Genomic DNA, 23,643 nt, shown 5'->3' on the forward strand with positions numbered 1-23,643 from the left:
TTCATGACCAGTTTATATACGTTTGTTCCCGTCCTGAGTGTTGTCCTTAACTTGAATTGTTTTTCCCCTCCCTGGCGTTTAGTCCCCTGATGTATTTATAGAAAGATCATATCCTCTTTCAAACTTCATTTAGCTGGGTATAGTCATGTTAGAAATAGACTGATGAGTTTACTGTATTATATACGGATGGACATACATACACGCACACAAGAGGTAGAGAACTCATTTTTAAAGAAATGCAGAAAATACAGATGAGTCAATCTTTAGTTAACAGTGCATTTTTTCAAACATGTCAGCCACATATGTAAATTACAATATAAAAGACAGATCAAGTTCAAAACTGATTTTTAGGGTTTTTAGATCTAAAGACTATCCATCTATAGAAATACCAGAAAGCCTACCCGAAATTCCATAAAACTCTAGTTGGGGAACAGTACCAAAAGCCCACAATGAAAATAATTTCTAAAAAAGGAGCTGGGAAGACTCAAATACATTTGGATAAAAAACCTTAGACTGAGCCTAGTTTGGGAGGCAAATAATCTGCAGACAAAAAAAAAAATCAAATTGCTATTAAAAAAAAAACCTAGAAGGAAGAAAGACTGAACATTCTATTTGTTTAGAGACAATTTCATTCTTTCATAAAAATATCTTCTAGCTTTGCTGCTCTGGTACATCAATCCTGAGTACTCTAACTTTTGACTTATAATGATATTCCTTCAGATACAGCTTCACCGATGGAGGAATAGGAAGCGCATCGATACCATCGTAAGTCGTACAGTTGCAAATAACCGTTCTACATATATGTTGAAGAGAAAACGGAAAAGTCCTGTTTAGCGGAGTGGATAAAAGCGGCTCAAAGAACATACAGGAGCTCGGATCTTTGTAGTGCTCTAGGAGCCCCGTGATGTCGGGAGAATGGAAGACGCAAGGATCGTGGGCATCAAAGCTGAAGTTGTGATTCCACTGCTCTATCCGCGCGTGGAGGGAACGACTGTAGCGCCTGAAGCTCACGGAAAACAAATAGTCTTCTTGGGCAGAATCTCGTAACAAAAACGTTCCCTCTGGCTTTCCTTCTAGCAGCGCCTCAGCTGCGTATTTATCCATGACGCCCCAGTAGCAGGGGTTGTTATTGATCTGGAGGAGGTCTGGGACCAGGCAGTGGACATAATCGATCTGCGTATGGTACTTCGGAGGCGTTTCCATCCGCAGCAGCTCGTCATCCGTTTCCCATTTGGGCTTGTTTCTTTTTCTAGAACTTGTGCACATTGTTATAACTTCATCGTCAGAGTCCATATCGCTCTCCTCTTTATTGCTCCTTCCCACCTTGCCGGTAACCAACTCAGACCTCGAATCGCTCCTGGAGGAACCGCTGTCGGTAAAGTCACAGGACTGGGAGGGAGAGCCCGTTCCCCCACTGGCAATCTCCTCATCTCGCAGCTGATCCTCCCTTTCCTCGTGCTGGGATAAATCAGCAATTATCCAGTCTTCCGCTTTTGGACTTATAGGGGCTGTGTGTCTTTTGATCAAGTGCCACCGAAAAGCCAGCTCCGAGCGCGGAGGGAAAGGACACTTGTCTAGCATTAACTCACTGATATGAATTTTTCTTTTCGGTGGCAGTCCCGAGGCGTGCCGACTGCTACAGTTCTTTATAGGAAAGCACTGACCCACGGCGTCTTGCAGCTTCTGTTTGAGAGACCGGCCCAAAAACCTGTGGCCGCACGAACGGTCTAGATCCAGCTCGACGGAGGAGCAGCTGTACTTCCTCTCTTGGCTCCTTAAATTAGTCCCTGATCTTCCCGCAGCACTTGCTGTCTCAGTGTCAGAACAATGCTCGCTCTTTTTAGACCAGGAGAGCTTCTTTCCACTCCAGACGTAACCGTCCTTTCTGTCCGCGCTTCTGCTCCGGCTGCTTTTCGGTCTCACGTCGGCGTTTTTAATATTACTGTCCTTATTTTCTGCCATTTTGACGGCTTTGCTTCACAAGTTGCCAGGAAGAAGCGCGCTGTGTTTTTCTGGTAGGGTTTTTCTACATAAGGAAGCTTTGAGGCGCTTTCTGGAAGTATCTAAGGAAAAAAAACAAAAAAACAAAAAACCACAGCTAAGTGAGCAGTTATGGATGCACGCAACACAAGAACAATGCAGGTGTATACAGGACGACAACGAGAATTAATTGCTAACCATATAAAAATAATATGATCAAGCTGAATTCACTAGAATACCACACAAATACCAGCCTCATCCCAGACGAGTCTCTCTTAACCCTTCCTCAGGAAAACTGTCCTCCAGAATAAACTATCTTACGTGCTTTTAGAATATCCATAGTGCCTACGCAGCAGCGGGGAGGATTTTAGGTGCTGGCAATCCTGTTGTGGATGGGTCCGCTGTAAATGGATGCACTTTCACGTGGAAGGTGATACCGCTCTAGCTGTTTATTGAGCAAATTCTGCATCTCGTCCAAAGAACCTTTCGAGAAGGAACAAGCCAGAGCAGAAACAACTAGGTCAGAGTACAAAGAGCTACTGTACCTACGTGATACGCCTGTTTGCTACTAATCCACAGGGTGGGATGCCAGAGATCTTATTCTTAACTGACACTTTTGGGTCACTTTCTCGATTAAAAAAAAAAAAAAATTAAACTATATCAGTCACAGATTCCGTCAATTTCTGAAAGCTGTTTTCCTCTGCCTTTTCAAACGGAGCTAGAAAATACCGAGCCCCTAAGGGATTGAAATATCTGGGGCTTTACATACTGAAAAGGATTAAAACAAATCCAGTCCCTTACTAAAAGCAATTTTAAAAGGCCATGAAAGATGGAACTGCTTATTACTCATTAGAGAAGAAAGTTTACATTATTAAAATCAGCGTTGCTCTGAAATCTACGGCTGCTGATTTCATTCCCTTTTGTTTCCAAAAGCATACTGAATTCTCAAATAGATAAGAGGTTTCCTTTTGAATGTTGCGCTTTGAAAAAGAAAAAAATATCCTTTTGATTCCTCAGTTGAAAATAGAACCGCATTTTTTCAAGGTACATAGATAGCAGTATGCTGTGGCAGAGTGTAGAAATACTTCCCATCACATAATCGTGATGCTTTTGCACCAAAATGACGTACAGCTCCTCTGTTCCACGGGGGTTTTTTTGGCTTTTTTCTTTTTTTTTTTTAACTAATTGACATGGTAAATACTAAGCAGGAAAAGCAAAGGGCATCCTCTTCCTCTCTCCATTCAATCCATTCTCATCATGGGGATCAGGCAGCGTGACACGACCTCTCTGCGTCCCCCGGGGCTGCGCAGCCGGAGCTCTCGCCTCTGCTCTCAGTCACAGAACCAGGCGGCCGTGCCCAAACCTCCCCATGGGCCAAACGCATCCCAGATGGAACGTCCACCCGGGAATTTTTGCCATCGCATCCCTTATTTACAACCCACAGACCTGAGAGCTGTGGGGGAAAGGAAAAGAGAGGGGAAGGGAAATATGCAGAAATGTAGGATGAGGGTAAGATTGGTTAAATATTACAAAGACACAGGAAAAAAAAAATGATGTTAGAGCAATCTAGATGAACAGTACCCCATGTAGAACCAGAGAACGGGATCCATTTTCCAGCAATTACAAATCAAAGATTGAAACAAATATTTATTTTTTTGTCTCTCAGGATTTTGCAAACCACTTTTCGGTGAAAACGTTGCAGGATGCAATACAAATCGGAGAAATGCAACGAGACCTCAAACACCTTCATTTAGACCAAGACTCATTGATTGCTTCTGTAACATTTGTATTTTTCATCCAGAAACAAACCAGAGCTGAGCACTGAATTAAAAAAGAGGGGAAAAAAAGCAATCTTGTTTATCCTGATGACAACGTGGAGTAACTACAGAAGACAAAATGTTATTCTAGATTAATCCTGCGGTAACGCTCTATATATGGGATTTTTAATTGGACAGAGTGATATCATTGAGGTTGCAAAGTCAAGTACTTAAAAATTAGGATATGACGGTTTGTAATTGCTTTTGAAACCTTAAATTATCTCATTCTGCACATCTAGCCCATATAAGGAACAAGAATACGCAGAATACGGACTTTTAATTAAAAACTGCAAAACATACCAAGCCCAGAAGCGCTGAAAAAAGGCCTGTTATCTCCTAACTTGAGCCTCGCAACTGAAATAATTTCAGCGTTTTATGTCATTTCTAGGTTGTTGTCATTGTATTTAACTGTAAAGCCACCTTCTCCTTTGTACTTTTCTTCTGTCGTGAATCATCTGCAGTACCTGAACCCTGAAACTTTAATGGGAGAGGCAGCACGTGATGCCGGGAGACACGCACCATTAGCCAGCAACACGGAGAGCGGGTTCCCTGGGGTCTGACGGCGGCTGGAACCCGGGCGCCAATCCTGCCATGTCAGAGCAGTAATTGCTAATCAGACGTCACACTAGACCTGTGAAAAGAGCATGGAATAAATGAAGAAAAAGGGATGTCATCCTCCTAAAGCCAGGTTTGAACTGGATCTCGCGAAAGAAAAGGATGGTTCCGTGGTCAGCTTGTGACTCAGGAGACAAAAATCGCCTTTTCCAAAGGCATTACAAACATCCACGTGCTCACGCTGCTCAGCCACAGCACATTTAGGTGCCCAAACACCGTCGTTTGGCATTACAATAAGGGGTTGCGCCTTCATACCCTTCCCACTCCGTGAATCACAGCCCCATCAATAAACTGGGGAGCAAAAATAATACCGGTGTCAGAAAGAAAAAGGCATTAAGGCACTCGGTGCTGTATGACCATTTGGGGCTACCCGCCGAACGCGGCGACTCCTTTCACTGCAAACGTCTGAGGGAAACGCCGCGGACTGTACATCCATTAACGGCGGAAAGAGCCAGAGAGCAGGGCAAGGATAAAAGAGAGGGAACGCGGAAAGTACTTTTACCTACAGGGCAAGGTTAAATGGAGTAGGCCAGCGCTGCGCGGCTCACACACATCAGTTCCGAGATCCTTTCGGCGGATATAATTAGTGTCCTGCCTACAAAAGCTGCCTTCTACATGGGGATACCCGAGGCATCTGAGAAGCAGATCTGACAAAACCCTTACGCTTGAAACTCTTCTCAGCACATGGCAAAGATAAAACAACGCGCGGGGAAGAGCACAGTTCACTTCGGGCCACGGGATCGTGCTCGTGGTTCAAGGTTACCCGTCACCGCTTCCAGTCCCTGAGGACAAGCAGAGGGCTGGGAGGGTTTTGTTGGTGTTTTTACACCATGCGCAGCTCCCTCCTCCAGAGGCACGTCCCTCACTAGGCTGCACGAGATGCTTTTTCTTTCAAGCGCTGATGCCTCAGCATTAAACCCTCAAGCCCAAACTAAAAGCAATATCTAGTAGCTATTTGGAGGCAATAACAATATTACCTCCTAGGCAGAGGTAGGCTGCAAGCAACAACTCTGATAAGGCAGTTACAGCCTCGCCATATGTCTAATTAAATTAAATACCCAATAACTCCAATACGTGAATCTAAACCATAAGTATAGACAGACCTTTTTAAAAATGTATTCAATAAATACTGAATTGTTTTAACGAGATATTTATCTCCTGAGCTGCTGGATCCTTGCTTCTAGCCCAAGTCATCTTCATCCCTTTCAGTATAACGAAGAAGAAGGTGGGGGGGGTCTTCAGGCCACCCCCCTGCTGTCACTGTGGTCTGGCCACGTCCTGAAAACCTACGAGGATGGAGGTGCCACCACTTCTTTGGTGCTCCCACGCTGTGTGACCCTTCTAGGGAATGAAGTACTTCGCAACTTTTCTGTCCGAGTACACAAAAGCCAAAGCGCCGCTTGGATTACGCCTCTAATTAAACAAGAAAAGGTGACTCACGTGAAGAATAACAAATCAGTTTAGGAATTGTTAAAGAAGCTGATATTCTTCTAGAGCTGATAAAAGAAGAGTAACCTGTAACAAATTGGAGTACTTTTTCTTTTTTCTTTCAACTTACATAAAAGTTATGTTAAAAAAATCCCACCGGTCACATGCTGTTTTCATTAATTTGGCCCAATTAGATTTTGGCCACAAGACTGCATTTTAAAACCTGACCTTCCACTGAAGTTGAGCTGTTACTGACTTATTTTGGAAAAAAGCCCAACCTATTAAGTATAACATTAAGACTCAGTTCCTCTGTCTTAACTTGTTTTCCTTCAGTTTTGACTATGTTTATTTTGATTTATGATACTGTCCAAAAATACCTACGCTTGACTCCAGAGGCCTTTCCAGCGAATTAAAGCAATAATCACACCCACAAAAAAAAAAAAGTGACCGTCTAAAGATATCAATAGTAAAGTACTGTGCTTCTTACCAACACCAGAGCTATTTTACTCACGCCCAGGTGGTAGAAGTGACCTGCACACGGGTGCCAGAGGTGAGAGCTGCTCATATCTACCGCTTTAACGCAACTCTGCTCGTGTGCCGGGGCAGAGACGTTCGCAGCGCTTGGCAGAACCGCGGCAGCGCTAAACCAGCCGAAGCTTTATGGTCCATGACCGATGCTTGGTGCTCCACCCAGAAACCGATGGGGAGAGCAGCGCGGTTCCCAGCTCACGCCCGGCGGCCGCTCAACACCTATTAATTCAAGCCAGCAGCAGGTTGAGCTCCCGACAGGATCGAAAGAATGACTTTGCGTTCGATGCCGCGCCGCTTCGGGTGTGACAAAGCCTTACAGTCCCTTGGCCAAGTGACCACGGGATTCCCCCACCCAACGAAAAACCTCCCGCCCCGAGTTTTCTCATGCCGTTCAAAGAGTTATCCCTCCGGACGATGAGTTCAATTGTTACATAGAACCGAACTGAAAAACGCTTTTTTTATTGCAAAATGTTTTAGGTGTGGTTTGTACGAGAGTTTCTGCAAATTAAAATAATAAAGAAAAAAATAAAAGCAGCTGACACGTGTTTGTCTCCATGCCAGGCAGCAGCTTGCAGTGAGGCTGCTGTAAGAATAGCCTGGTCTTCCCACTCATCTGATAAGCGGTTCAGCTCAATCATTTTCCTGGAACACATTATGCTCACCAGAAATCACGATTTATTGAATATGTCAGGATACACTCATGGAAAACATGTCTCTACACAGCATCCATGAGGTTTAAGAATGAAATCTGGGCATATATATATATATTTTTTTTTTTTTTTTTTAAAGAAGCGTGCCTGCTTTGTAATCCTGTCACTTACTCATTCATGAAAGTACCAACAACGTGACTGTTACAGAGAGCCCGACCACATTTCCAATATAAATAAATCACTCTGCTCACCCCAACCACCGATAACTCCGCTGCAGAGCAAAACTGAGGATAAAAGGGGTTTGCCTGGAAGCAATTTTTCTTACAAGCAGGAATAAACTGGGCCAGATCATTACAGCTACATACTGGGAAAACAGACAACTCTGATTTTTTTTCTCCTTATTTCAGGCATGTCGAGCTCTAACATTTTTTGTCCTTCAGGACACAAACCATGCCGCTTTCCTCCTATTTTTCAGCACACGAAAGCTTTAATTTTTTTTTTTTTTTTTTGCAGGGCAATCGCTACAACCGCTGTCACCTACACCCAGCGTGCTCGTCGGGACGGCTGTAATTACAGAGTAATTCCATAATTACCACAACGATCTCCGGATGGGTTTGATGAGCATCCCCCAGCCCCTCTTGCAGGACTTTGCTGCGATGGGGATCGTGGATACGCGGGGGGTGAAGGGCACTGCCCCTCATTTGGGCTTTCCCTGCCGCTCCTGTGCCTGCCATTACACAGATACACATCCAGGAAATATCTGTGCACTCTATACATTAAGGCATGCATGTCAGGCACGCGTCCACACGCAGTTTTTCACAGGAAGAGCGAACACCCGCCGAGGTCCGCGCAGCCCCCGGCTGTCACCGCCTCAGCCGCCACCCCCGACCCGGCTCCTCCCGACCCCAACTTACGATCGTCCGACGGCGCTGCCCTCCCCGGGGGAAGCCGCTCGCCGCCCAAGTCGCTCCCTCAGCCGGGCAGGGCGGCCTGACCCGCGGCGGGGACGGCAAAAGGAGGGGAAAGCGAAAGGGAAAGGGAAAGGCCACCGGCACCTCCGCGGGCTCCCACAGGCAGCGGGGGGAGGCGGCGCGGAGCCCGGGCTCTCCTCACCCTCCGGAGCGGAACCGCTGTGAAGCCTCCCCGGCCGCTCCTGCCGCCGCCATCCTCCCTCTCTCTCCCTCCCGGCCGGCCGGGCCCGGCCCCAACCCCGCCTGCCCTGCGCCACCGCCCCGCCCCGGGCTCTGACGGGGCGGCCCGGCCCCCGGGGCGGAGCTGGGCGGCGGGGCCGGGCGCGGCGGGGCGAGCGCGGGAAGGCTCGAAGCGGGCGGCGGGGCCGGCGCGGTGAGCGGGCGGGAAGGCGGCGCGGTCCCCGGGATCCCCCTCGTCCTGGCGGGCTGGAGCGGGGCCCGTTCCCCGCTCTGGGGGACTGGGGGCCCTTCCAGGGGCCGGCGGGCGGGCGGCGGGGCCCGGCTCGGCCTGCTCTGGGCGCCGAGGTCCCTGAGGAACGGGCCCTCCCACCCCCGGCAACCCGGTTTTAATTCCCCCGCCAGGCCCTTCCGAGGTGCGGGCACCGTGTCCGACATCAGCCGGGCCGTGGCCCGCTTGGCCCCGTGTCCCCGGCCCCCGGGGTGGGTGTCCCCGCAGCTCAGGCCTTCCCCTGCTATCTGAGGCTCCTTCCGAAGCTTTTCCTTTAAATTTAATTTTACGACTACGTGCAAGGAGGTTGTAGCATGGAGGGTGTTGGTCTCTTCTCCCAAGTAACAAGTGATAGAATGGGAGGAAACGGCCTCAGGTTGTTCCAGGGGAGGTTTAGTTTGGATATTAGGAAAAAATTCTTCCTGGAAAGGGCTGTCGGGCATTGGAACAGGCTGCCCAGGGCACTGGTGGAGTCACCGTCCCTGGAGGGGTTGAAAAGGTGTTTAGATGAGGTTCTTAGGGACATGGGTTAGTGCCAGAGCTAGGTTATGGTTGGACTCAATCCTGAGGGTCTCTTCCAACTGAAATCTACGATTTCTCCCCTTTTATCCTTTATTAGGCGAGAGCGAAGATGCCCTCTGCACAGAAGCCGATGCGGTACGGCCACACCGAGGGACACACCGACGTCTGCTTCGATGGCACCGGGAGGTAACAGCCTAATTCCCAGAGCCCGGCTGAGGGGTGGCGGGGGCAGGATGGGGTTGTGCCTCCCTTCTGTACCAGCCACCGCTCCGGGAGGTACCGGGATGGATTTGTGGCCTGGCTTGCTCTGGGAAATCCTTTGGGTTTTGCCTGTATTGAGAACTGGCTGGGAGATAAATATTTTGATGCTCTGAATTTTGAAGTGGTTGATATCCAACTGAAGTGTAAGCCTATATATAGTATACGTGTGTGTATTCTTCCTCGGAGGAAGAGTAGGTGCTTATCTCTTCTCTCTGGTGATCAGTGACAGAACCCGAGGGAATGGCAGGAAGATGTGCCAGGGAGGTTTAGGTTGGACATGAGGAAAAGGTTCTTCACCCAGAGGTGCTGGACACTGGAACAGGCTCCCCAGGGAGGTGTCACAGCCCCAAGCCTGACAGTGTGCAAGAAGAGACTGGACAACATCTTCAGACACATGGTGTGAACTGTGGGGTTGTCCTGTGCAGGGACAGGAGTTGGACTCAATGATCAAGCTGGAACACAAGAGGTTCCACTTAAATTTGAGAAGAAACTTCTTAGTGAGGATGACAGAACACTGGACCAGGCTGCCCAGGGGGGTTGTGGAGTCTCCTTCTCTGCAGACATTCCAACCCACCTGGACACCTTCCTGTGTAACCTCACCTAGGTGTTCCTGCTCTGGCGGGGGGATTGGACTAGATGATCTTTTGAGGTCCCTTCCAATCCCTAACATTCTGTGATCCTTGTGGGTCCCTTCCAGCTCAGGACATTCCTTTCGATGACTAATAATAAATTCTCTATGCACTGTTTATAAGAGTGACTTCACAGAATCTAGCAGAAATTGATGTAGTGTGGGAGAAAATATGTTCACGTATGCGCTAAGAAATTAAAAATATAGTTGGAGAAATCCAATATTGGACTTGCTATCTTGTTATTATTGCACTAGTTCTTGAAATGTATCAATATAAATTAAATATTTGCTGTTACCTTTTTTGAGTAAAAATAAATGGTAAACCAGAAAACAAGCCCTCTCAAAATGAACTGAAGGGGTAAGTCTTATATATTGAGTATGGTTTAAGTCCATATTCTCTTATTCCTTTCTGTAGTCCATTAGCCTTGATGCAAAGGCTACTCTTAAGTTAGTCTAATAACAATCCCTCAAAACCACAAAAAGCCTTCTTTGCCATTACAATGCAAATATTTAAAAAGGGATGCAGACGTCTCTGCCAAATACCACTGGTCCACTACTGCTGGACTCCCAGCATCAATATATTCAATATCAATACAGTGTTGTGTTGTTGTCAAACTACAGACCTCACAGAACTAAGAGCAACATCACAGCTTCACCACTGGCATTATAACATTTTGCTGTTTAATTAGATTTTTTGTTTGGAACTGCAAACAACTTTAGAAAAAAAGAATGCAAGGCTTGCTTATAGAGTCATGATATCTTTAATTAAAAATGTCCTGCAAACTTCTGTATATTTGCTCTATGACTTCAGGCTATTGCTTACTGCATTAAAATTGTGAAAGTTAACTCCAGTAAATTTGAATTCCATCTTAACTATTGTTAAGGGTTCTGTAGGCCTGGAACACTTTAAGCTTGTTAAACTTCAGTCAAGTGTGCACTAACACTCCGAGTTTTGCCCTTAACTTTGTAATCAGCTGTAAGGTAAGTTTTCAAAGGCTTAAGAAGCAATTAAATGCACAGTTCTTAGAGAAATCAGTGCTAATTAAATCCTTTGAAAAATTCGCTCTAGGTCCTGGAAAAAATTGGTTGACTGGTAATTTCTAAGGGTCAGTTCAGATGAGTGCCAGGCCTGGGTAGTTATCGGAGACTCAAAACACTGTGTCTGTGCTACCAGATGTGATTTTCCCCCCGCTTCCCCATGTTGAATAAGTTACCTAAACATAATAAATGTAGGTATCACATAGTATGCATTGTGTTTCAATTTAAAAAAAAAAAAAAAACCTAACACTTCAGTAACATTTTCATTTTGGGATTGAAAGCCACTGTGAGAGTCCTTCCCATTTCTGAACATTAACAAGTCCGGTGTCGTTCTGCAGCTGCATCGTAACTTGTGGCAGTGATGGAGATGTCAGGATTTGGGAAAACCTGGATGACGATGATCCAAAGTCCATTAACGTGGGAGAAAAGGCCTATTCCTGCGCGCTAAAGGTATCGTGGTTAACAGGGCTCCTCCAGGTTGTGTCGTGCTGCTGTTGATGCTGGATTTTCAGGCTCGGGGATGCTGCTCGTGTAGGTGACATTAAACATATACTGGGGCAATATACAGAAAAAGGCAAGAATAATACTGTATGTAGCGCATTTCAGTCTGCCATATGTTAAATATGCAGATATTTGTCTTCAGATCAATGTATGGAAGAAATAAATTGAATATTGTTTAATGAGCAGCAGGTATTTCAATTTGAGCATATGGCCGTATCCTACCTTTGTATCTGAGTGAAAATATTAAAGCAGTATGGAAAACATAATTTTCTGAAATACACAGACGTTTAATTGATTAGATGTTCTGACAGTTTTTTGAATATTTTAACTAAATTCAGTATTTTATATAAACCAAGAATTCTTCTGACAAGTCATTTTACCCCATACAGGATTGTAGAGCAATTATTCCTTATGTATTTGTATATATATTTCCTTATGTATCCTTATACCTTCTGTATTTTTTTTCCTCCTCTTCCTTCACATTTACTAATACTCGTTTCTGACTTTGATCTCCTTTCTGAGAAACAAACTCAGAGATTAAGCTAATTATGCAGTGAACCTTTTAGGCTGTTTCAGTGTTTTCTCACAATATGAGTTGCAATGTTTCCCAGCCTAAGATGTGATCATCAAGTATTAGGAAAAAGAGCCAAGAGGTTGTTTTATGTGGGCTCGTTTTAAGGTTCAAGGAGTTATAATCTGCATTAATCAAAAACTGCTTTCACAAAGTCAGCGTCTGGTAGTGCTCTGGTAATACTTTTTTATAACCGGTTTGGTATTTTGCTCTCAAAAGTGACGTTCAGCCTAAACGTGCCTCTGACCCACTGTCCCCAAAGTCAGAAGAGAACAGAATTCTTACTGTCATATGTTGTGGAAATTTGTGAGAACGCTGGTTACGGGCAGTTCTGTGCTCTGTCTGGCATTTGAAGCGCAACCTGCTCTGTTTTAATATTAAGGCAGCTCCTTTTTCTGTATTGTGCAGGAATTGTTATTTGTAAATAACAAGGCAAATAAATTACCTCAATGAATTTCTATAATTGAAAAGAATTATTTTTGCTGTGCACATTCGTGTATTTGGGAATTCTCGACCTACTTCCTGTATGTGCAATTATTGCTATATTACATTAGTAATAAAGGTCTAAAATGTTAATTTTGTGGCAACTGTAGAAGAGAGGAATTCCACAAGTCTACATCAGTTCTTCAGATATTGTGTAGTTAACTTTGCAGTGATAAAGGAAAATTTTAAAATTGAATTTTCAACTGCTTGTGACTTTGGAGAGGAGTATGAAAGAGGAAACAAGAATTAACATATATGTATTATATTTAAAAATAATAATTTGAAACCTCATTCAGAACTACTGCGTTACGTGAAACCTCCTTCTTATATCCCTTTTAACATACCTCATGTACCTGTTCCTGAATACCTGTATAACCTATTTTCATCATTGATTTTTAGTGTTTTGCTGTTGATTTTCATCATGTTACTTACCTTTTCACAAACCAAGCGAGGTGACTTGAATGAGTTCTCTTACCAAATCAGTGGCAGAGCCAGAAATCGTTAAAACTATTAATGAACAGAGAAGGGAGAATCCTGGGTTTAATTTTTGACACCAGTAGGAAAAATCCTCCGCTCTGAAGTGTATTGTAAAGTGCTTTTGGTTTTGAGGGATTTTTTATTTTTAAACAGTGAGATTAAGAACCCTTGATGAGACAGTACTTCAGGAAATCTTATTTCAAAAATTATTCTTTATTAATGAAAAGCCATGAGGAACTGCTCTGAGACCTTGATTTAATCTAGGTAATAAATCTCCTCTCTTATTTAGTTGAGTTATTTAGTACTGGCTGCTGCTTGGTTTATCTTCAGGATTTTTAGTATAACTTTAGGCAATTTAAAAGAAAAAGCAGCACCCCTCCAAACACAAAGAAAAAGCCCTTAAGGAAATAAAGCATTTATTTATATATTTAAAAAACTTACTGCTGTGTACAACTGAGGAATAGTGTTGTCACTTGAAGAAAAGATATTCCTTTTGCAAGCATAGAGTAATTATTTCTTTTGTTTTGCACTTCTTTTAATCTGGATTCATTGTTATTAAACATCTGCCTCTTGTTTTCTGAAAACTAAGCTGCAGTTCATGAACTTCTCATCTTTCCATCGTGGCATTTAAGGGAGAAGTTTGGGCTGAGGGTGCCCTCTCCTGATCCTGCAGCGGATTAATCGAAATAGGATGCAAGATTCTTCCTGCTCTAAGAGCTTTCTCACTTGTGTAGAAGAAGGTTGGATAGTTTTCTTTGAACTTCAGTAGAACTTTGGGTATTCATTATTTTAGTAAAGACACCAGTCGGGAAGGTCTTGGCGCAGTAAATTGCCATATAGTTAGCGCAATGAATTTTAAGTCAGCTGAAGCAACTGGAGTTTTGGTATTAAATCCAGCAGTGTGTTTTTACAGGACTGGAAGTAAGAGAATAATTTTTCTGGTTTTTAATAGTTTGGTTAAAATGATAAAGCATTAAAATTACTGTACTTTTCTGTATTTTTTTCAAGGAATAAAATTTAAGGAATATTTCCCCTACTGCTCCTACTGTCAGACCTCTTTTGGAACTACTAAAGTTAATCTGCCCAGAAATTAGGCACATCAAAGCAATTTTTTTTGGTTCCATGGGCATCAATGTGTTTTAACTAACAAATTTTATGATGGATTTTGTTTTTAGAATGGAAGGCTGATCACAGCAGTATCGAACAACACTGTTCAGATACACACGTTCCCTGAAGGAGCTCCAGATGGCATCCTGACCCGTTTCACCATGAATGCAAACCACGTCACCTTCAACAGCGACGGTACCAAAATTGCTGCCGGGTCTAGGTAACCAGGAAAAGCGTCGCCGTCGTTCAGAATCTTTGTCTCATGCTGATTTTTACCAACAAGATCCTGAATCCACACACGTCTGAGGGTTTAAAGTTTTGCAAAATGCCTTTGGGGGGTGGAGGGGAAGAAAGGAATGAAAAGGACTTTAGTAGACAATGCTCTGAGAGATACTTGATCCACCAAACAATTTTGAATGGAAATCTGGTGTTGTGAAATAATTCCTTTTATTTAGGAGACCTGAGTGTTTTCAGCATTCAGTCTTATAATGTATAAGTGTGTTTGCCTATATGGATCGCATTGCGGCATCAAGGATTTTGTTCCTGTGTGCTAAAGATAATGTCCTGACTGTTCCTGGTGCTGCGGGTGTAAATACATGTGCAAAAGTGAGACGGGTTCTGGTTTTGCATGAGAGCTGAGTCATTCTCTGGCATAAGTATCATCACCATTCTGCCAAATGGTAACAGATGACAGTGACAAGACTCACCTGAGGGGAATTAAATACGTAGTTCAGTTAATTTTGCAGAGCATCTTGTTTGCTTTTGCATAATATACTTCATTCCATTAACAGAGATGGCAAAATAGCCAGCAGGTGATTTCTTTTTTTTTTTCATTTATTTAAGGCTCAGGTGATTTTTAATTGGATTTTAACTGGGCAGCTGTAGCTAACCCAGGCTGTGGGCTTCCCTCTCTACTGGAACTTGTCCCCCATCCCTGCAGCAGCCATGGCAGAGCGTTGCATCTGCTCCCCGGCTCCTCTGAACTAGAAAACAATTGGGATGGATACGCTGGACTGTGAACTCTGGCAGCTGCGGAGCAGGCGCACCAGTTCCACCAAAACTGAAAGGCTGGACAGCTGGGGGCAGCAACCGCTCTAATCGCTAAATCTGACAGGGATTGGGAGTTTGGGCCCTTGGCCAGTGCTTGTTTGTGAGGGAACAGCTCTGCCCCGGGATCTGACTTTGGTTAGAGAGATTAGGCAGACAGCAAAGGCTTTTCTGTTTTCAAAACTTTTACAAAACCCCAGTATTTCTGCAGCCTGACCAGGGCCTCTGCATTAGGAAAAAGAGCTCATGAGACTGTGAGGCCACCCCTCAGTGGAGTCTTCTGGAACATACTGAAGGAGAATGTGACAGCCCTGAAATGAAGGAATGCAGTTAAGAAGAATTGCTTTTAGTTGTCTCAGATTTCTCCATTTTTTACATGGTATCTGTAAATTTCAATTTTATAGAAGTTTAACACTCATCTGGCTGCCAAAGTTCACATGAACTATTAGAAAAGCAGTTGTGTGGCTTCTCAAATAAGCAAAAAATACCCTATTGCTTGTTTTTTTTTTTCTTTAAAGTTGTTTTGCATTGCTTAAGAGGGCTAACATCATTTTAGTTGCCTCAATATAGCTTATAGACTTCCTTTTATGGGTGTTTGCTTGGTATTAGATGGTTGGTGAAACTGAGGTGGTGGTTTTCGAATATAGTTGAAGTAATGGTCAACTCTATAGAATTGGGTCCTAAAATTAAATTTCTCGTTGAGATTGCTGCAACAAAATATGAGAGGGAGGGGGACTGAAAGATTATCGCAGGAGCATTTTAGCTTAGAAGTTAGTGTTAATATTTTTGTTTAAGCTGCAGTAATATCTGTAATTTTGGAGGAGGGAATAAAGTTGTAAAAAAATCTGTTTGTGTATATGGTACATTAAATGGTCTTAAAAATCCTGTTAAAAATGTCAAAAAATGAACTACATGCTCTATATTTTTTTTAAAACCATATGACCAAATAATTACAGTAGTGAATATTGGTCCCATTCAACAGATAGTTCTTGTTAAGTCAGCTCTCTGGTATCTAAGCAGATGTTTTCATTAGGTCGTATAGAATATTATATTGAACAGCTATATGGTCTGTGTGTGCATAATGTCCTCTTCAAAGAGCAACCATATTTTACAAATTTTGACAGGAACAGAAGTTATTTTTTGATAAAGATAGTCTGGCCTTGATCCCATTGTAGTAAGCCTCAAGATTCTAATTTTCCCTTAGATCATATGGTGTTGAGAGCCATACTTACCCAAAAGATAGTTAGTGCCCAATTTTTATTGCCATAAACACATAATTTGTCATTGTTAATACCAGTGTTAATATTCTTCTGTCTGTGCTCTTGTGGTCTACAGTGACTTTATGGTCAAAGTCGTGGAGGTGGCTGATAGCAGCAAGCAGAAAACATTCCGAGGACACGATGCTCCTGTTTTAAGCCTGTCTTTTGACCCCAGGGATGTTTACCTGGTAAAAACACTGTCTTCTTTACTGTCTACTTTGAATCTCCTTTTTCCTGTGAAAGAAAAAAAAATATATACTTTTTACAAACAAAACCACAGTGACTGGGCATGTGAAAGTATTTCATTTCAGCTGACCTTACTGACAATGGAATGCGTGACAACTTGTTGCCTCCCAGGAGAACTCATTCTTTGCTTGACTACTCAATGTTTTTCTGGAATCTAATGGTGATCTGATTTTTGAGGGGAAAAGATGACTCACTAAAGAAACTTAATATTAATTTTGAGCCTCTTTTGCGAGTAAGCGGTTCACTTGAAGTATGAGGGTTTGTAATTACAGTAGCTTGGAGTCGAGTACAATTATCAAGATGACAGAAAGTTCGAAGTATTAAAATGGTTTAAGCGAGGAGGCTTTCTTTTTAAAACTGTGTATATGTTATATGGCTGTAGCATCAGTTATAGGGATTTTTTTTCCATTTTGTAGCATTAATTTCTCTCTGTCTTTAATTATTAATCTGTTTACAAAAATCTCTTCTGTAGGCATCGGCGAGCTGTGATGGTTCTGTCAGAGTATGGAAAATCGCAGATCAGGTAAAAGACCTGCCTTTCCAAGTGAAGTGTTTCCTAAGAAATCCAGGATCTCACAGCCAGCCACAAGAGCTGGACTGAAATAACCCCACTGCTATAAATGCTGCTTGTCTTATGATATGTCACCAGTAGCTATTGGTAGTCTTTACAAAAATTGTTTCTATCTGAAATTCTTATGCAAGTGATCGGGTAGCTATGCACTGGAGCACCTGAAAGAAGAGACGCTGAATTCTTTTTTTTTGGGAGGAAATTGAACTGCGCTTTACACAGTACTTTTATCTGCTTCTGGGAGAAATTCCAAAGCCTGATTATGAATTGTTGCCTGGGTAGCTGTGAATTGTTCTTCCTGGTTGGAATGCTGGAGTTCTTCCATTCATCTTTCCTCACTGGCCAGCATTGTGTGTGTTATCCTCAGCACATTCAGAAATAACGCTTCTGAGGAAAATAGCAATTGGCATCAGGTTCCTTATTTCAGGATTTCAGCTCATTGCTTTCAGGGTTAAGGAAGAATTTTTATTCTAATAAACTACTATCTAGGTGTATTTTGTTTCTATTTATTTTTACCAAGCTTCCTATGAAATAATGAATATTTTTCAGGATTGTAGGCTGGCTGGTGAAGGTGGAATGATGCTTTGAGATTCTACACAGTATCTTCTTTTGTAAGTGGTCTGTGCCCAGTTCAGTACATTCCAACCTTTTTATTTGTAGAGATGAGTCCACATTATAGGGAGTTTAAAGCTATTGACAAAGGGCTTGCTATTCCACCTTTTTTTTTTTTAAACAAACTTCACAACAATTTCTCAGAAGGAGGATGTAAATCACAGTTCGAAGAACACCATTTATTAGAAATACAATGATTAGGCTCAGCTTGGCAATATTTGGCTGCAACAGATCAGGGCATCAAAGAAATTGGGGTTAATGAGCCAGTTGTCTCTGGCCTTACACTCTGAGGACCTTGACAAGGGGGTTCAGGTGAACCTTTTCACAAGGCAATTCTGCATATGGATGTGGGATTATTTTTATTAAATGCCATTGACTAGAATAAGAACCCATGTGGAATTATTCCTGTAAGCACGGTTGAAAATGTACCCCCACACTTGTGGATTGCTATGTTTTAAAACAAAGGTGTATTTCTAATGTGAAATCTCGTGTTCCAGACTGACAGTGGGTGCCTTTTGGGGCAATTAGAGTAAGAGTGTCCTGGGACTGTGGCAGTATAATTTATGTATCTGTGCTGTAATTTGAAATATAGCCATTCATTCTTTAAACTGCTGTGGCGAGATTCAGGCTGCTGTTTGTCACCTTGCTGCAGCTGAGCTGAGTTTGACAAATGCATTTGGCTACATTTCTCTGTAATCTAAAAGTATGTGAGCTCGTTTGTTCTGTACTTGATTAAAAACACTTCTGTGATCTTATTTCTGTTACCAGTAGTTATATTGTCTTTCAAACATTTTCAAGTCTATATTGGCAAGGTTTTTTTTAAATTTTTCTTTTAAGGTAGGTTGTACCATTGTATTTGAATGAAAGAGATTATTTCAGTTCCAAAAATGGCGTATCTTTTTTTTCCCCCACTTTTCCTTTAAGAATTTGTACTACGCAGTAGATTTTTCACAGAGCTAGGAAACTCATTTTTTAATATTTTGTTTTCAGACATGCACGACAAGCTGGCCGCTGCTGCAGAAATGTAACGACGTGATAAACGCAAAATCAATCTGCAGGCTTGGCTGGCAACCTGGCAGCGGGAAGGTAAGTTATTTTAGCAACATCTTAGTTGTTCTTTTCTCTTTGGGATTCCAACAGTAGAATTCAATCTGGGCAAGCCCAAATGGCAGCTCCTGGGACTAAGGAAAATATTGGGGGTGAAGTTCACTTTTAGGAAGAATAAAGACCTGGCAATGGTGACTTCTTGAAGCTCCAGCCTGTGCCTGGCAGTAGCGCAGCTGTCAGCCCAAACCAATGGTGAACGGTCCTGAATAGGAAGGCACATGGTACAGGAGGGAAATAATCAAATTGCTCACAACAAAGCACCAAACGAGTTCAGTCTTTCTCCAAATAAATTTTGCTCTGTCAGTATTCAGTATTCTGTAAATGTTTCCTCCTTCTTCTGTAAATGTTTCCTTTTTGGTGTTTCTTTTCACCTGAAGCATGAAGTTGCTTCCGTTGTGACTCGAGGTGGTGCTGCCACATACTACAGGTGTAGGGCGTTGTGTACGCACTGCATAGTACGTACGGATTATTGATCTGAATGGGTTGTGGAGTTACTACAGCTGTGTGGAGGTCTCTGGAGCACGTAACCTACAACACCTCTGCAGCAGCTACTAATGCCAAGAGGAGAGGAGGAAGGAGCAGATAAACACAAATCTGTGGGAAATGAGGTGCCCCTGCCATGGGGAGCTGAGTGAAAGCTGGAAAAATTGTTTTATGGCTTCTGTTCTTGCCTGTGATAATAGCGTGGCAGAACCTATTCATCCTTTATTGACATTCCAGTGTACTGGATCTAAAGAGGATTTTCTAGTATTTTCTCACAGTTCTGACGTGTCTGTCTGCCCATGTCCACTCTTCAAAACACGTGCTGCTACAATAGCATTATGTGTAACTTTTCTACGGAAGTGCGAATGTCACCTGGAGTACAAATAATTTCAGTATCCATATTGCATAAAAACAAATACTTCTAATTTTTAGACTAATTATTCACACACATATTTGAAGTGTAAGTTGTCTGGCCTCTCTTACAGAGCAAATTATAAGAAGTCTTTAAAAAAGCCAAATCCTAAAAAAAACCAGAGGCAGTAACATTCACGTAGCTTTGTGAAAGATGAAATGAGATATTTCAGGAATCAGCTATTCAAATAAGATTTATTGAGAAATTGTAATCTGATCCAAAAACATTCAGGGAGGGAGGGAAAAGGAGAACGTAAGCCTTGTGCTCAGAGCATTGAGAACTATTTATATGTGTTAGCTGTTTTATAAATAAGAACTTTTAACCTTATGGTGCAGCTGTCATCATCTTCAGTTTCCTGCCAGAAAGAAATGAAGATTAAAATAAAATCAGGCATGCTTTGATGCGTTGCACGTGGAAAGCATTAAAGAACCCTGTAATTCTGGTTATTTCAGCTTGCTTTACTTTGCTGGCATTTCTGGGGTGCTAGAGAACTGTTAAATACTGGGCAGTCACAACCGTAATACTTGGGAACGACAGAGATGTGCTATTTGAATGTTCTGTTTGAGAGGTAACTCGATCTAAATGGTCTGATTCTTGTTGCCTTTGAACAGTTGCTGGCAATTCCTGTAGACAAAGTTGTTAAACTGTACAGAAGAGAAACCTGGGACAGCAAACTGGATCTATCAGACACGTTCATCACACAGGTAGGTACCTAAGCCAGGGGCTTGCTAAATCTTCCATAATTTAAATGTTATTCTGCTAGAAATTATCTTCTGGATGGTCTTTTTTTTTTTCCTCTTTTTTCTCTTTCTGTTCTCGCCTTTTTTTTTTTTTTCCCCCCTTCCCTTCTTCGTAACGATTGCTCACATTTTCTATTTTATTTCTGATCCTGTTCCTTTATGTTGGAAAACAAGGCAAAAAGTACTAGATGAGCATCAAATGTCTTTTTGTGGCTCTGGTTTCCCTCTTTCATTTCTAGTGACCCACTAGATCTGTAAGGTCTCCCAGTGAGTCACAAAATGCAGCTGAACAACATCTGTTTCCACAAATTGCTCTAAATACAGAGCTTTTTAGGGAAAATGTTGAGCACATTATTTCTGTACAGAACAGAGATATCAGTTATTCATTTTATATTTTATTAAGCTGAAATTTAGCTACACAGTGGCCCTAACTGTGCCATCTTCTTTCTTTTGACCTCAATTATATACTTGGAAGCCTTGGGGTCAAAGAGGATCATTTTCCTGGTGTTATTAAGATGCAGAACACACCGTCTTGTATTTTAATTTATGGAACAGTATGAAGTTCAAAATAAATAAAGGTCTGGTTAGCGCTGAATTTGCAAAGTAGACTATGCTTCTGTCTCCATGTCTAGAATCAGGTCTTGTTTGACCTCATGGCAACATTTAATGACAGAAGATGGATATTCTTAAAAAGAAAAATGAAAATAGTCTGCTGTGTGTCAAGAATTAGTTCTTGCAGGGAGCTACCTAAAGCCAGCTCTAGTACAGGAGACTGGATATGATTCGCTAAAGATCATTATTATTTTTTTTTTATTCCAGAATATCTGTTTTAAGCTCCAGAATTGTGGATTGGTAATATTTTTATTTTTTATGGTTTTTTTCTCTTTTCCTTAGCCCTTGAACATTGTGGCCTGGTCTCCTTGTGGGCAGTACCTGGCAGCTGGAAGCGTGGATGGGAGTATTGTGGTGTGGAATGTGGAAACCCAGGAGTGCATACAGAGGTATTCAGTGTTGTTCCATAAATTCCTATGTATGTGGGGGTTTTTTTCCTGAAATAGAATTTTGTTATCTTTTCTGTAAAACTTATTTGTTTGGATGTCATTTCCATGTTCTACAAGGAAGCAGCTTCCATAGGAGGTATAAGAAATGTGACGTTATTTTGCCTTCCACCACCACATCCAGTGTGTACAGAAATATGTCCTGATTCTTGTGATATACTGTTCACATTTCCACACAGCTAGAAGGGTCTGGAAACATTAGATTCCTAAAATTAGAATAGGGAAGGGACATGAATGTGGATTTTGTTCAAATTCCATAGTCTAGTTTTCTGTGTGCAAGTATCAGTTGGACTCTGTGACCTTGAGGGTCTTTTCCAACCAAAATGATTCTATGATTCTATCTTATATTAATTTTTAATAGTTGATTAAAGGATAGTTTTGATGGAAACAAATTTCCTCGCATCCAAAGCTGCAGGATCATTGGCAGTAAGATGTATTTTCTAAAGGGAGAGGGAAATACAGGTAAATGAGTCAGCCATCCTCACTTGTAGGCAAGAAAGGACAAACTGACAAATTGCACCTTATCTTGGTTAGATAAAGCATCTTTCTTTAAAAAAAAAAAAAAGGAAAAAAGGTATGATTAAGTGAGGTAGAAAAGAAGAGGTGGTTTATGTGTCTGAATATTTGGGGTAAGAAACATGATTGTTACTGTAGTGCCTGTATGAAGAATTAAAGACAGATTATTTAAATAATTAATGGGAGGATTTTTTTGTAAGAATAAAGGGTGGGAAATGTAGAGGATTAACTCATGAGTTTGGTACAAGAGACACAGCTGAATGGTTTTTTAATAACTGATTGGTTCTGGAATGAATGACTGCTGGGGAATTACTTTGTCTTTTCTACGTGTATCAGAAAGCTGTTTTAAGAATATGATTGTATTTGATTTTTTTTTAAGCTTAAATGATTTCCTCCATAGAAAAGGAAGACCTGCTGTATTTTTTATGGTAGCTGTTTATGCTAAAGGTAACCTATTAATTATTATGTGTAACATCACTTTCTAATGGTAGTAAATGTTACTACTTTTTACAATAACTTTTGTGGATATTTCTGCACTGAGAAACTTACTAAAAATCCATTATTTTTATATTCTTTTTAGAATGAAGCATGAGAAAAATTACACCATTTGTGGCCTGGCATGGCACCCCAAACACAGGCAAATTGCTTATACGGACACTGAAGGAAATCTGGGCTTATTGGAAAACGTCAGTGACGGAAAGAAACCAAATGACAAGGTGATGAGTAGCAATTATTTCTTAAATTAAGGTATTTATTTAGGTTACCAAATTATACTGAACGTTCCGTATCGCATGTAGAAAGTTCCCTCTTGCGTGTTGATTCATCCCTTGAATTCCATGTTCAAAAGAAGTTTTATGTTAACTGTTAACCTGGTTTTAGGTGGCCAGTACAGTGACAAAAGATTACAATGATCTCTTTGATGGAGATGACGATGACTATTTAAATGGAGATATGGTGGAACCACAGTCTTCCCCAAAGGCTGGAGCTGATGAAGATGATGGTGATGATGATGACCTTAGGCCAACTTTGGGCCATCTGAGACGGGCAGTAATTGATGATGATGACAACTCAGTAGGTACAGAATGAACTAATTTCCCAGAGCTCTTTTGTGCTGTTATTGGGATAATCTCTTGGCATCCTCTACTCAGTTATATTCTGCTTTAGTTTCCCAGAGAAATCTTGACTGTTTTAAATTTTATTACATATATTCTGTCATAATAATATTGTAAGATGTGATTGATTATTTTTTTTTTTTTTTTTTTTTTTTTTTTTTTTTTAAACTTCCAGATATTGGAATGATAAAAGCTAATCTGAATCTTACGGAAAAAGAAGATGGTGATGATGACCAGACCGGTGGCTTTCCAGCTTTGCCACTGTCATCTACACAACAGCCATTCTATGATGGGCCAATGCCAACCCCCAAGCAAAAGCCGTTCCAGTCGGGCTCCACTCCTGCGCATCTCATGCATCGGTTCATGGTAAATCTCACTCTGTGTGGTTACGTAGATCTACTTGCTCTGTTAATATTGAATATTGCCCAGTTCTTGCTGTGTCTTAATCTAATATT

General features: G+C 41.9%; 2 protein-coding genes across 3 annotated transcripts in view; one reads left to right on the top strand and one right to left on the bottom strand.

The window, feature by feature from the left end:
• Positions 1-300: 300 nt before the first annotated feature.
• SOCS4 (suppressor of cytokine signaling 4) lies at positions 301-8,228 on the bottom strand. Of its 2 annotated transcripts, XM_065636496.1 has the most exons (3): positions 7,936-8,228; positions 4,317-4,428; positions 301-2,063 (listed from the first exon to the last, which is right to left on the bottom strand). In XM_065636496.1, the coding sequence occupies exon 3, from the start codon at positions 1,960-1,962 to the stop codon at positions 652-654; it is 1,311 nt and encodes a 436-aa protein (XP_065492568.1). In that variant the 5' UTR covers positions 1,963-2,063; positions 4,317-4,428; positions 7,936-8,228; the 3' UTR covers positions 301-651. The 2 variants fall into 2 exon arrangements, with proteins under 2 accessions (XP_065492568.1, XP_065492569.1); XM_065636497.1 differs by lacking the exon at positions 4,317-4,428.
• Positions 8,229-8,310: 82 nt separating this feature from the next.
• Positions 8,311-23,643, top strand: part of WDHD1 (WD repeat and HMG-box DNA binding protein 1) — a 30,102-nt gene continuing 14,769 nt past the window's right edge. The window contains exons 1-12 of the mRNA XM_065635889.1: positions 8,311-8,365; positions 9,060-9,148; positions 11,228-11,339; positions 14,097-14,248; positions 16,411-16,522; positions 17,053-17,103; positions 18,751-18,846; positions 20,374-20,466; positions 21,397-21,503; positions 22,657-22,792; positions 22,956-23,151; positions 23,364-23,554. Of these exons, the coding sequence (XP_065491961.1) occupies positions 9,072-9,148; positions 11,228-11,339; positions 14,097-14,248; positions 16,411-16,522; positions 17,053-17,103; positions 18,751-18,846; positions 20,374-20,466; positions 21,397-21,503; positions 22,657-22,792; positions 22,956-23,151; positions 23,364-23,554 (1,323 nt within the window). The 5' untranslated portion in view covers positions 8,311-8,365; positions 9,060-9,071. The remainder of the gene's footprint in view (positions 8,366-9,059; positions 9,149-11,227; positions 11,340-14,096; positions 14,249-16,410; positions 16,523-17,052; positions 17,104-18,750; positions 18,847-20,373; positions 20,467-21,396; positions 21,504-22,656; positions 22,793-22,955; positions 23,152-23,363; positions 23,555-23,643) is intronic.

The sequence above is a fragment of the Caloenas nicobarica genome, chromosome 5, assembly GCF_036013445.1.
Source record: "Caloenas nicobarica isolate bCalNic1 chromosome 5, bCalNic1.hap1, whole genome shotgun sequence".
Classification (NCBI taxonomy): Eukaryota; Metazoa; Chordata; class Aves; order Columbiformes; family Columbidae; genus Caloenas; species Caloenas nicobarica.

Excerpts from the sequence above, each read along its gene's own strand:
- SOCS4 (XM_065636497.1), bottom strand. The coding sequence starts at position 1,962 with ATGGCAGAAAATAAGGACAGTAATATTAAAAACGCCGACGTGAGACCG.